The 14,465-nt window shown below is 39.3% G+C and overlaps 1 protein-coding gene across 1 annotated transcript; it reads right to left on the bottom strand.

Annotated features, from left to right (window-relative positions):
- Positions 1–1,129: 1,129 nt before the first annotated feature.
- Positions 1,130–12,872, bottom strand: pycr1b (pyrroline-5-carboxylate reductase 1b). Its single transcript, XM_078277275.1, has 9 exons — positions 12,716–12,872; positions 12,092–12,186; positions 11,592–11,662; positions 11,116–11,295; positions 10,364–10,471; positions 10,092–10,205; positions 7,061–7,153; positions 4,427–4,590; positions 1,130–2,404 (listed from the first exon to the last, which is right to left on the bottom strand). The coding sequence occupies exons 2-9, from the start codon at positions 12,156–12,158 to the stop codon at positions 2,227–2,229; spliced, it is 975 nt and encodes a 324-aa protein (XP_078133401.1). The 5' UTR covers positions 12,159–12,186; positions 12,716–12,872; the 3' UTR covers positions 1,130–2,226.
- Positions 12,873–14,465: the final 1,593 nt, after the last annotated feature.

Here is a 14,465-nt window from a genome sequence, read left to right as displayed (position 1 = left end):
TATTTACATTTTACGCAACATCCCAACTTCATTGGAATTGGGGTTTGTAAATGCAGGACTATTTGTAGTGGAGTATTTTTACATTACTTTTTTTCTAAGTAAAGGTTTTTCCTTTCCCCACTGACGGCACCATCATGTTTTTGAACTTGTTAAGTAATAATTACGTGAACACCAATAAAAGGGAAGAGGAGATGGCTGGATCTGCAGAAAAATCCATGATTCCACTCACTGGTCATACGTCCTGTTGAAAGAGAGCTTCTAAAATTTGCCTGTTTCCTCTTAGAACAGCCAATCACAATGCATCTTCAGGCCAGTGAGGAAAAACACATTTACCTCTTTAAGGCATATACACAGATACAGATTTTGGGAGAAGAGGAATCTGATTGGGAAGAGACTCGAGAGACAGTGATGTACCAGAGGAGACAGAATGTTGGAAACGTTTTTGATGAGTGGGTGAAACATGTAATCGTAGCACTACAGCTAATGCCATTTACCAAAAAAAGTGAGGTGGTGTAGTCATATTTGATGTTCGTCCAGGGTCAATTTTAAGGCACTCTCAACCGGCCCGGCAGCTATGTGAAGAGGGTAATACGATCTTAGTAAACACGTGAAATTGGGTCAATTGATCATAGGGCGCCATCTGTAGGCAAGGGTGCATCTAATTCATTATAATTAATATATATATATATATAATATATATATATATATATATATATATATATATATATATATATATATATATATATATTATATATATATATATATATATATATATATATATATATATATATATATATATATATATATATATATATATATATATATATATATATATATATATATATATATATTATATATATATATATATATATATATATATATATATATATATATATATATATATATATATAATAATAATAATTAAAATAATGAATTACTCACTGATAACAGTCTGGTTAGCTCTAGGACAAACTAGAACTAAAACAAACACACGTACTACAGAGTTGGGAAAATAAATAGAGCTGAGATAATGGAATAGCATACAAAACAACTGAGTAGAGTCAGTGCAGAGTACTGAGAGTCAAACCAGACTCATTCAATTCATGGACAAACTAGCTTTGGGACTAAATTATTTGATTCTGCTTCTTTAATATTGACTTTTTGACCAGCACACCAACTCAGTGGTTAATATGCCAAACGGAACAATACATAAACATTATGGGGGATACAAATGTAACGAATACAATTAAATACACAATTAGGACGGACTGGTGTAATGCTGTTACATCATTATCTATATTCTTGTTTCTTGTGTAAATGAATATCTTGTAGGACTTTCAGGTAACATCACATTCCTTTATGAGAGAAAATGTAAAAAAGTGCCTTCATATTATAAAACATTTGGGGGTTAAGATAACAGTTCAAGAATTGGGTTTTAAGACCCCATAAACAGAAATTCAACAAAGGGATCTGAGGAAACTGTTGACATCAGAGATATTTTAAAGCTTGGTATGACCTTTATATGAAGAAACGATATATTGTGCGCCCCAGGTTCAAAGGGAACACTGTTCCTAATGTGCTAGAAACCCTGTTGTAACATTGAAGACCATAGTGTTCGTATACGACAATTAAAAACAACCAAAAATAAAGTCATTACATGTTTTTGTTCAGCCATTCAGTCTTTTTTAACAGTATAAACTGTTAGCCAAATAAAATATAAGTATTAGCACAAACAATAGAAGGGTACAGGTACATTTACATTGTGGCTTCATTTTTGTTTTAAAGAAAGACATTAAAGACAAACAGTAAAAGCTTGACGGTATCCCAGCAGCCATCTGTTGCCTGGTGAGTACCAGGATCCCATGATGGTCATTACCGTTTAACAGCCCTAGATAGTCTAGAGCCTTAACACGGACAGACAACAGATTGTAAATGCACTTATTTCTCTTCAGTGTACATCTGGATTTGTGTAGTAAGTATTTCTGCATCACAACATAAGGTTATAACTGTGGGCAATGCAACCAAAATGCAGCTGTGCTTATGTGGTGGTGACACCAGCAGGTCCACTGTCCGCATGTAACTCAAATAGGAATAAATTATTTGCGTTTATGTAAAGGGATTTGGATGAGATTTCGGATATAAGATGCAAGTATGTCCACGTGTGTACGCACGCATTGCTGCACTTATACCTGTGATGCATTTGTGTGTGTGCCTGCCTCAGAGTACTCAGTTCTTCTTCTTGATATTGGGGCCGCGATTGTTGAACAGACTGAGCCCCGATTTGCCGTTCCCATTAGCCACTCCGCCGACTGCGACTCCGGGCTGCTGGAGCACCTTGTCCAGTGTAGTTTTCTTAATGGCTGCTGGAGAGATGCGCTCCTGGTCTGCCAGATACTGCAGCTCCCTGTAAGAGGAAGGGAAAGTGTTTAGATATAAAATACACATGTAGGTGTGTGTGTGTGTGTTTATCAATTTTCTTTCAGTGTTACAACCATAGATATAGAACAAGATTGTTTTATATCTATGGTTACATAATGTTATATATCTATGATTACAACTATAGAGCATGAAGACACTGGGTTTCCGCTATATACACACACACACTTATTATACAGCCGTTTATGAAAACTCATAAAGTCGTAATTACACGACTGCAGAGCAGTCTGTTTTACTGAACTCAAGTGAACTGTCATCCGCTCTCTCTCCCCTTTGAGGGTGAGCAACCCTGTCCCTGTGTAGCTGTCCCATGAAATATGACAGCTACAGAATATTGGAACGTTACGGACACTGAATTTGATGAATTTACTGGTTATCAGACCCCTGATGGGACAAGAAACTCACGTTATGTTTTGTTGCTAAACTGTGTGTAAAATGTGTCGTTAAATCACTCGTTTCAGGTAACGGTATTCTATGGTACCGTCTATTTGCTGGATTTTTCCAAGGGAACGGTAGCTAACGTTAGCAAATAAGCCCACTGAAGGCGACATTATTGTTCATATTTCGGCACTCTTTGGTAATGAGAGTAGTAGTGGTCATAGTGAGTGAAAATGTGATGCGAGATGCACATTGCAAAATGTGTTATGCATCTGGAATTGTTAATTAACTATGTGTGATATCCGTAAAGCTGAACGGACTCATAGTAGTAACATTAAGCTAAAACTGATTTTATTCTGATCCAAAAACTCCCTGAGAGATAGGACGGAGAAGGGACACTATTATATACTGAAATGTAATTGTTAGACATATGATGCTTTTGAGAAACGATTGCAAATAAAGCGAACTGTTGCTAAAAATTAACTACACGCCGTTTTCACTTAGGCAACGTTACTGTTGACGTTCATTGACATTTGATAGACTAATCAACAACACCATGACATTTGAAATCGTTGGGGGATTTGGGGCCTAAGAACAGTAATAGGTGAGAAAAGCTGAGAAACCTGGTTTTGCTGATTGTGTAGATGAGTCATTTGAGGTGCAAAGCCTCTTTCCGAGTAGTTACAGGAACGTAGTTAAAAGGAACAGTCCACTTCTAAACAGTTCTAACTACTCTCCCCCAAAACCGTTTTTTCCATTTGCATTCGCACTGGCCAAGTGGCCATAGGGACTGGTAGGAGGGGTAAGGGAGTGATGCAAGCACGGCAACGGTCTTTATAGTGTTAAAATCAGAAAACAAATACACCAAACAAAAGTATGAACTAAATGCTAAATCTAATGTATATAGCATATTTGTCATAATTTAAACAAGTCTCCCGAAGAGAAACGCGTCCGTCTGTCTGTCGGCGAGCCGCAGGACACACTTGTGGAGTTTAACTCCGAAAAGACAGTTAACCACAGGTTCCTGTTAATCTTATGATGGACATGTGTTGTGATATTTAAACAAACGAACCATCAACGGTGAAATAAAAGCCTCTTATTTACGAGACCGGTCTGAGAGACCTCCAGCTTACAGCGGGGTCTCTGAGCATGACTGGCCGAGTGACGAGCTAGAGGCCTGGGCAGGTGACGGCTGACTGTCGCCTCACTTCATGGAGCTTCTCAACTCCGAAAACTTTGAAGCAAATTGTCAATTCGGCATCAATTTTTGCAAGACTGCCTATATTCAAAATCTAAAACAGTTATTTCTCGCCTAAAACGTTGTCAGAAGTGAAATTAGTGATGAATAAGATGGCGAAAATTGTTAAAATTGTCCCGTTGTTGGTCTGTCTGTACCGGAATCCCGACCCTCGTTCACCTAGGTTCATATGCAGGAAAAGAGCAAAGACCCTGCCCTGAAGTAGGAGCTGAAAGAGTTACAGGAACTGTGACCAGAGGGACTTAAAAATCCCCAAATTGGTCCAGTTGGAACACGAGAAAAAAAGGGTTCCAGGAATTTTATGTTCTAGGAACTGCAAAAATCCCTCCGGTCGGAAAGCAGCTATTGTCTCACCTTGTCCTAATGCATGAAGCCTCCACCGCATTGATCAAGAGACTGCGGAAGCCGCCGCTCTCCATGACGTGCAGGGCGTGGATGGTGGCGCCCCCTGGTGAGCACACGTTGTCCTTCAGTTGGCCGGGGTGTTGCTCCGAGTCAAGCAGCATCTTAGCGGCTCCCTGAAGAGAAACAGGAACACGAGAAAGAACTTAAGTGGAAGGAGTTGAGGATTTATATGAAGGACACTGTACTGTTTACTTCTACATAGCCATGGAGTGCAGATATATCAGAATCAGCTTTATTGGCCAGCTTTGCGCAAATAAGGAATTTGACTCCGGTTAATCTTTGCTCTCAAAGTACAACACTTACTTAACTAGTGCCGCTGCGATTAGTCGACCATTAAAATAAGTCAATGGCAATTTTTTTTGTCAACGTCGTTGTTTTACTATTGACTGCCTATTTATTTTTGGTCTCCTGTCTCAAATGCCTCGCTGTAATTCACCTCCACACCAGTCTGTGCGCTGTGCGCGCCCTGGCACACCAGGCCGCCGGATGGTGTTGCTAAGAACTTGCAATGTATAACTATTATCAGACCGGCCCTCGAAACAGTACCGACCCACCGGGAAAAGTCCCAACTCCGCCTCTGAACGTAAGTATATGATTATTAATGAAACGGCAAGCAAGTCTGTACTGTTTATTAACTCTTGACAAGTACAATGACAATGTCTTTGGATGTTAAACAGGCTACTTAGACTTTGGCAGTAATGTTTTAAACCCCGCCATGCACGCAAGTGTAAACGCAAGCAGCTACACACAGCCTGCATGGTGTGAGCGTGGTGTTTCTGTTGTGTGTCAGCTGCGTGGAATTTTCTATGTCTTTACACACCAGAAACGTGTCTGACACGGCACTGCTAGCCTTGTCTGTACACATGTATGTTTCTTGATTTACTACACTCAAGCAGTAGTATACTTTATGTTAAACATAAATATATACTGATTGATTACAGCAAAGACAACGTCGGCAGTATTGACGGCAAAATAGACTACAGAATATTTTGTTCTGTATTGACAGGTGCAATATTTGAAAATCGATCATTATTTATTGCTTTTTAAAATTACATTTATGTCACTTTTATTTGGTAACATTTAAGTTATTTATATTGTTTATGGCACAGGTTACATTTTATGTTTTGGCCTTTCAGTTGAGTTCAAAATAAAATGGACGAAAAACACTTATTTTTTTCACTTCATTTTTTATAAAATTAGTTGTTAAGATTAGTTGACTAATCGAAAAATTTGTTGAAAGATTAATCGTTCGTACAAAATGTATACAATAACAATTGAAGAGAGGGAAGGAATAGTGCAATATCAGTACAGTCTGAGATTTAAATATAGTGCAAGGCAGTTCAGTGGTAATATATTAATAACAATATTGTAATTGTAAGATTGAAAATATACATGAGGTAGATGAGCAGAACAGTGTTGATTGACTTTGTTCAGTGTAAGGGTGGGGACTATTTCTGAGCGTTCACGTATATGTTAGAGAGAGAGAGACATACATATCTATCTATCTATCTATCTATCTATGATGCATCCTCAGCAACAGAAATGCTTTTGTCATCATTATGTGAGTGGTGCACACATGAATTGTAATGTAGAATCAATCACAAATCAAGTCCATCCAACATCGAAATTCTGAAGCTGTTAGACATATTTTCCCCATGACAATAATTTTGATGTTTACAAAACTCAAATGTGACTTTTTTGACAAGACATTTTCATTGCAAGCAATGTGTGCTTTCAATTTAATACATTTTCAATAAATAGCCATAATAGTTCCCTTCAATTATTTTAAATTCACAAAAATAAGCACTTTTGAAGTAGAAAAAAATACCTACCTTACCTTCAATATTTGAGCCCATTTACAGTACAAACCTTGCAATTGAACTATGAAGGTTCAAAAAAAAAAAAGAACAAAAAAAACCCTCACAAAAAAATTAAATTATCGTTCATTTATCGTTAGAGGTCAAATGTGCAATTAATCGTGATTTGGACTTAAGGTCATATCGTGCAGCCCTAGTCAAAGATCTTTTTGTGAAAGATTTTCCAGGCGGCTTGTTGGTTTACAATAGGCAAGCATGACCGTGCAACTAAAGTGCCTTTGGTGAGTGTTTCCTGCAGACAAATAAAGCCATGCAAACAAGAGGAGACACTCCGACTATGATTAGGAATTTACTGTCTACAACAAATAACATCTGAAAAGACTCGTTCAGAAAAAAAAGAAGGCAAAATGCTCGTGAAAATGCCAAAAGGAGCTGCCATGATTGCAAAAAGAGTTTGAAGTAAATTGTTTTCAGTAGTCTAAATTGTGATCAAAACAAGCAATAGCTAGGTTTATTAATCAGGTTGAAAAAAAAGGAGCAATTACAAAAGTCTGCTTTTACCAATCACCTGCAGATAACAGCTACATGTTGAAAATGTATCCTTTAAATTTGTTTTCCTTTTGGCACCACACAGATTTAATATTTCCAGAGTTTCATCATTTTTAGAGAGTTATGTCAGCAGTTATACAGACTGTAGAAATGTTTGGTGCAGTGAAAGCAGCCCCTCAATTCTACTGTGTTTTCTGCCTCCAAATACACAACTCACCAAAAGGGCCTGAGCTCCAAGTCTAACAGCCAGTCTTCTGGGCAGACCCATCTTCACTCCTCCGTCTGCAAGAGCATCCAGGGCTGTGAATGCCTGTTTAACACAAACACACGTTCGTTTCACTATCTTTGTGGGGACCCATCATTGACATAATTCATTCCCTAGCCCCTTACCATCACAACTAAATGCTTAACCTTAACCCTTACCATAACCTAATTCTAACCCTAAAACCAAGTCTTAACCCTCAAACAGCCTTTTGGAACACACACACACACACACGTTGATTCTCTTTTGAAAGATTATGGCTAAATGCAGAAAAGTCAATAATCAGAAATGTAACCCCCCCCCCCCAACGTGTATGTTCGAGCCTCCTGGACGGATGAACTGTAGTCTAGCATTGCTAGACCTCTCCCCACAGCGCTGGAGTATAGGTAACCTGGAATTCAGTTGCCTGCTTGTAGGTACGGTTATTGATCAGTCCGTAACCAATACACATCTTTTCAAGCATTTGACGTGACCATATAAAGCAGGAATGATAGAGAATTGGAAATAAATAAGCATGGCAATGAAAGCCATGGTAACCATACCTGGGCACCCTCGCATGTTTTCTAAAGGAGACTTTCATTAGAGAAAAAAAACCTGGCACAAATTTGACCTTTTTTTTTCCCTGCTACTGCTTTACCCATGTCTAGACCTCGAGCCTGAAAACATCTTAAAAATATTATCAGCCACTGAACGACAGAGTGAGCATGCAGAGGATTTTTAAAGCGCCCATATTATGAAAAAAAACACTTTTTCTGGGATTTGGGGTGTTATTTTGTGTCTCTGGTGCTTCCACACGCATACAAACTTTGAAAAAAATCCATCCATGCTGTTTTGAGTGAGATACGGTTTCTGAATGTGTCCTGCCTTCAGTCTCCGGGTGAGCTGAAACAAGCTGGCTAACTGCAACCATTAGCTCGTAGCGCTAATGCTAGCATGCTACCTCGTTCTCAATAGCAAAGCACTGCTACAACACACACAAGTTCACCATAATCTACAAAAGAATTACTTACATGTGCGCCCTCATTTAGAAGTCTCCCAGCTAATCCTGCCTTGTAACTGACCGAAGTTGGAGAAACAGCCTTTTTACCGTCTATGGAGCTAGCTAGCTGACATGATCTACATCTGAGCTACTGCGCATGTGCGAGTGCAATCAAAGATAGTACAGAAGAAGAAAGGAGGTCTCACTCCGTAGCTAAAACAGAGACCAGCTGAAAAGAGGATCTGCAGCAGTGAGAGAGAGCTGTGCAGTACAACAAAAATATGGTGTTTTTTGAAAATTAAACCATGTAAACCTATTCTGGTACAACCTTAAAATACAATTATGAACCTGAAAATGAGCATAATATGGGTGCTTTAACAGCCAGCATAGTTTTGACTGCTGTGTATTAGGGGTGGAACGGTACACTGAAGTCACGGTTCGGTTCATACCTCGGTTCAAACATCACGGTTCGGTCCGAGTTCGGTACAATGGAGGGAAAAGCATAACAAAAATGCAGAAGGCAATTTTTTTTTTATTGTGCATGTCTCAGGCTGTACCACCTAGTGTCATCCAGTCTCTCCCCTAAGCTAGCTGCAATAGCCTGAAGCGTATAAAGTAAGATGTAAACAATAAGTAGGCTACCCCACATCATCTCCAGACTCCATCTGGAACTTGTAAACTAACTAAAAAATAAGACAATCAGCTAGTAGTGTGATATGGGAGACAAGCGCTGCTCTCATATGTGAATGCACAGAGCAGGGGGTGTTAAAAGAGCAGCTTCGGTTACACAGAGCAGTTGGCGAAGCTAATGGCGGAGCTAAGAACTAACGGCGGAGCTAAAAGCGGCGCTAACAGCGAAGCAAATGGGCCTGGAAGCCATTTGTGGTCGAGGCAAGAAGGGATACAGCTACAGTACATCCGTGTTTGGTTGTATATGGAAGGGACTAGTTTGCTTCGTGTGGACTCACTGGACCGACTCGACATGTAGGCGGAGCTCGGGAGCTTCAGAGCTAAGGCGGGGCTACAGATTAGGTGTCCCTAAGAAAGCGGTATGTAACAGTAGTTGCACATTACATTAATTCATTTGCACGCGAGTTTTATTTATTTTTATACCGTGTATTCTCCATGTAAATTCATGTACCGAACCGAGACGCCCGTACCGTTTCAATACGAATACATGTACCGTTCCACCCCTACTGTGTATACAGCCATACATTCTTTGCCGTTTGATCAACTAAGTCAATTAGCTCACAAAAAACCTAAGATAAGTAATTTTAAGTAATTCAAGTGAAAATACCTAACATTTGCCGTTTACAGCTATGAAGATTTGCTTACTTTTCTCTCTTATTATGAAATGAATACATAGAGCTTTTGAATGTTAAATAACAAATATTAATTTTGAGGGTTTGTTGTGGTTGTCATTATTCTTGTAGTTTTATAGACAACAAAATCATTTAAAAAAAAAAAAAAAGTGTTATATAATAGAAATAAATAATTGTGGCTGGGTTGGTTCAGGGGGTAGAGCAGGCGCACATGTACTTAGACTCGACGCAGAGGTCCAGGGTTCGAATCTGACCTATGACGATTTCCTGCATGTCTTCCCCCCTCTCTCTCTCCCCTTTCTCACCTAGCTGTCCTGTCAAATAAAAGGCGGAAAATCCCAAAAAAATAATAAAAAGAAATAAATAATAGTTTAAGCTCTGGTTGGGAAGCCCAACAGCTGAAGATATAGATACACAATTAATGGCAACCAAAAACAGCACATCAGATCATTCCACATCAATCCAAATAAGCTCTCTAAAAAGGCAAAAAGAAGAGTTTGGAGAGACACAAGACAATCATTTTGCCGTTTTTGTAATGAATCCATTGACTCAGCAGACTCCAATCTAGTCTATTTTAGGACAGAGGATTACACCCATTATTTCCCTTTTACTATGATTCTGTGTGTATGCATCACACCTCACATACAACCCTTTGTGACAAACACACCGCCCTGAAGTTACTTACGTAGGCCGGTCCACTGCCACTCAGCCCAGTGACAGCATCAATGAGGTCCTCCTCCACCTCCGTGCAGTAACCCACACTAGCCATCAGCTGCTCCAGTAACTTTCCATCCTCCACCTGAAATGAGGACAACATGGTAATGATGTTGTGGGAGAATTAGTTAAAGCAAAAAAGGCCCAGTTTAACCTTTCTGTGCAGATATCTGAGATACAGTGTAAAAAACTGACATCCTAAAAACACATTTGACTCTGGTATCAACAATTCCTCCACTTTACCTCTGCGTGTGTCCCAGTGGCGTACACTGTAGCTCCCTCTCTCACCACCACTGGAGTATTAGTCATACACCTCATGACTTTAGGAGCTGGACGGTATTGAAGCAGCTTCTGTCAAATTCAAGAATGAAAACAAAGTATAGGGGTGTAGAGGAGGCAGGATGTAAAACTATTTTCTTTACATGTTTGGGAATCGGGCTGGGCGATATGTCCAAAATCTCCTATACTGGCTGTTATGGGTCATTTCATATCTCGATAATGATATATATCATGATATAGCATGTTTTCTGGTAATTCAATAAATAAATAAATAAATAAATAAATAAATAAATAAATAGTCTATGAAATAACCACATGGTAACGCCTATTTTTGTGTACTGTGTGAAATAACTACTTGACAAATGAAAAGTACTGAATATTTTCTCAATTATTAGGAACTTTAGTGCAAAAGGAACATAACGTGCAAGGATCAGAATATAAAGCATATATCATCATATCGCCCAGCCCTATTCTGAAGCATTCCAAAACAGCTTATTAAACTTAATATGATAGCAAGGAAGAGAGAAAGGCTTGAAGAGAAGACGGGAAAGACTAGTGTGGCTGGTTTTGCCAAAAAGTTATGTAAATCAGGAGTGGGCTAAAGTCGTACCATTAAGTGCAGACTACAGATGGAGTCATCTAGAATTTGTAAAACTTCAGCAGATTAATAACTCAGGATTAGAGAGCAAAAGAGAGAGATGGTGATAAAAGATGACCTTCTCTATGGAGCTGATGGTGACGCCTGCCGCACAGGAAACTATGAGATGACGGTCCTCAATATCTGGCCCAATCTCATCCAGAACAAAGGGGATGATGTGGGGTTTCACAGCCAGGAAGAGGACATCACTCTTACTGACGGTCTCTTTGTTGCTAGTCGTCAGGTTCACCCCCATTTTCTGCAGAAAAAGAAGAAATGAAAATCAATCATGGTAAACAGAGAAAGGGTGTTGACAGTATACTAGCGTTAGCCTGTTTTAAAAGAGAGACAAACACAGACCTATCTCCCCCCAATCTCCACAGCGCTGTGTAGCGGTATTGAAAAAAACTAAACCGGGAAGAAGGTACTACTACAGCAACATGCAGACATTTTAAGCTCCTTGACAAGCCCACGCTCGCACACATTGCACCAATGTTTCCATTTCACTTCCCATTTCCAAACACCACACAACAAAGAAGAAATGTGTCTTCTTACCCTCAGCCCTGACACAGTGGGCAAATCTGAGTCTGGGGAGCTGGCTGTTATCCTGTGTGTAGCAATCACACCTAGGGAGAGAGACAGGATGAAGTGGAGCGTGAGATATGAAGATGTACAATGAGATGGAACTGTAAGATAAGCCCTTACTGATCCCCAGGGGGGAAAACTCACATTGGAACAGTAACAGCACAACATGAAACAGTCTAAAGAGGCAGGAAACAGACAAAGTACTATGTAAACTGAATCCATTAAACAAAAAAAATGCATGCATGCATGCATGTGTGTATGTATGTATGTATGTATGTATGTATGTATGCATGCATGCATGCATGCGTGAGAGTGTGTGAGAGTGTGTGTGTGTGTGTAGCTGTGACTGCATTTCTCCCCCCCCCCCCTTTATTTGACCCAAAATCAGTCGATATGCATGTATGATCTGACATTATTGAATTTAGTTTCACCACAAGGCAAATATTGCACAATAAAGAAAGAAGCATCACCTGCAGCTGTGAAGCCTTTCACCAGTGCGTGAGCCAGCTGGCCCGCTCCAATGAACCCAACACTCATCCTGTCAGATGATGTGGCGTCTTTGAGCCTGTAAGAAAGCTGCCGCTGTCATGCATTTCAATAGACCACATGTACAGACCCACAAAACACCAGAATATACAATATCATATGCATTCACATGTTTACTTCTGATTAATTGTGGATCCAGTTTTTTAATTATTGAAAAGCACAGAGACAGGCTGATGATGCAATCTAGAGAAAAATCCTGAAGGGAATGATGAAACACTCTGACACTTGACACTGAGTGACTTTAGTGGAATATGGGTACATTTACTGATTTACAACTGTGAATGTGAACTTCTCTAAATTCAAATGAAGTTGCATTAAACAAAAAACCTTTCTGAGCCCACATATTCATTCTCTAGTTCAGGGTAAACTCTGTCTCGAAGTTCGCCTTTGAACACAATCTAATGGTGGCTAACAAGCCGTTAATATATCCATTGCTCCGTTTGATGCTGATGGACGGTGATAGCATTTCCTAGCTAGCTGACGACCGGCTATTCTTGGTTAAAATGAATGATAAATACGACACATTCATACACAACGAAGATGGTTACCTTTATCTAAATCTTCCAACTGAGGTTCCTGAGTTTACAAGTGTAACTTGACGACGTGACGGTTCTGTCCCGGCGTGAGAAAAACACAGAATACCGGTAGCCTACTACTTTCTGTGTCAACGTGGCTTCCTCTTTACTCAACTCCTACGCTCAACCCATGTGCGCCATAACTGTAACGGACAGTGAGATTGGCCAATCACGACAGTGACACGCTGATCTTCTGGCCAATGAGGAGATAGATCACAGCATTTGGGCGGAGTTTTATCGTTCATCACGCCCAGTTGCATCAGTCTTCTGGGCGGTAAAGCAGCCCCACTGTAAATGTAGGTCAAATATAGGAACGGTGGGGTTATGTTTATATTGACCAAAGCCAGCACTGACAGTTTCCATTCAGACCATGTACATGTATGACTGATTCGACACAGATAGACTGGACTTGGATGGAGAAGATCTTACTATTATCTATACTATAGAATTAGAGCATAGGCTACTTTAGATCATATATTGTGTCTGTCTTTTATTAATGCTGCCTCTTAACCACCATCAGTCATCACAGAGGACCTATACCTCATTGTTCATACATGAACAGCTACACTACATCTTTAACTAACAATTGTTTTCACTATTGATTTACCTGCTGAATATTTTATCAATTCATTGATTGTTTCGTCTTTAAAATGTCAGAAAATAGTTACAAATATGTCCAACAAAGAGCTGGAAAGTACGTGTTTAAATGGCATGTTTTGTCCAACCAACACTCATATTAAGTTTACAATCATATATGACAAAGAAAAGTTGCAAATCCTCACACAGATGCTGGAACCAGATAATGTATTTGTTTTCTGGAAAAATGACTGAAACGATTATTATGATCTCTTATCAAAATAGTGTGCTGATTCATTTTCATCAATTAATCTTCTAATCATTTCAGCTCTATTGTCTGTGCCAGTGTTATCATAGTTGTTATGCACTAATTGAACCTCATTAAAATAGTTTTTGTGATTTTTAGTAAAATACTGTAAAAGATGTGGTTCATATGTGCAGTTTTTGTGATACACCAGAAATCATTGCAATTTTTTTGTGATGTTGCACTGGATAGAACACATCACCTTTTCACATACCAACGGAAAGATATTTCACATGAATGATTTGGGCATATGTTCAGGATTCATTATTTTGAATGGAGATTTGAAGATGACTCACCAAAACACTTCAGGGCACCAGAAGTGACTTGTGATATTTAAGGGACCTGAATTTGAATGAAGGGATTGTTATTCTAACAGGAGACTGCCGACCAGTGCTTCTTGTTCTCCTCTTAGATTTGACAGAACCTAAAATAAAGCCAACTCGGATGGAACACACACTAATGAGCCAAGGCATTCGAATACAGTTCTGCTGCCTATCCCTTGGTAGTTTTCCAATGCATATTACCAAAACAAGCCATGAACTTGGCCTGTAACTGTCATTTTGATGCTAAAATCTCCGCTGTACACATTTTAATAGGACTGACCCTTCTGTCTGTCTACTCTTCCTCCCTGTGTTTCTCATGCCATACCATAAAATGCTAAATTTACACTTCACAAGAGGTGATGTATGTCTCCTTTGTGGGACCTCGTTCCATTTATTTTCTCACAGTGGCATTGGACAGGAATGCAGAGTGAGGGGTTGCATATGCTCCTGTCTATATATAAAGTACTGTAGAATGCATGGCCCTCCAAGAGTACAGCTGTTAGAATACTCTTCTTCAGTC

This window comes from Sander vitreus, chromosome 2, assembly GCF_031162955.1.
Source record: "Sander vitreus isolate 19-12246 chromosome 2, sanVit1, whole genome shotgun sequence".
In the NCBI taxonomy this organism is placed as follows: Eukaryota; Metazoa; Chordata; class Actinopteri; order Perciformes; family Percidae; genus Sander; species Sander vitreus.
This window is presented reverse-complemented; position numbering and strand designations above follow the sequence as displayed.

What these genes read in the sequence shown, in the direction of transcription:
- pycr1b (XM_078277275.1), bottom strand. Translation starts at nt 12,158, where the DNA reads ATGAGTGTTGGGTTCATTGGAGCGGGCCAGCTGGCTCACGCACTGGTG. An exon ending in CCACTGGGACACACGCAGAG is followed by an intron (nt 10,206 to 10,363) that starts GTAAAGTGGAGG and finishes TCCTCATTTCAG; the next exon opens with GTGGAGGATGGAAAGTTACT. An exon ending in TTGGAGCTCAGGCCCTTTTG is followed by an intron (nt 4,591 to 7,060) that starts GTGAGTTGTGTA and finishes GTTTCTCTTCAG; the next exon opens with GGAGCCGCTAAGATGCTGCT.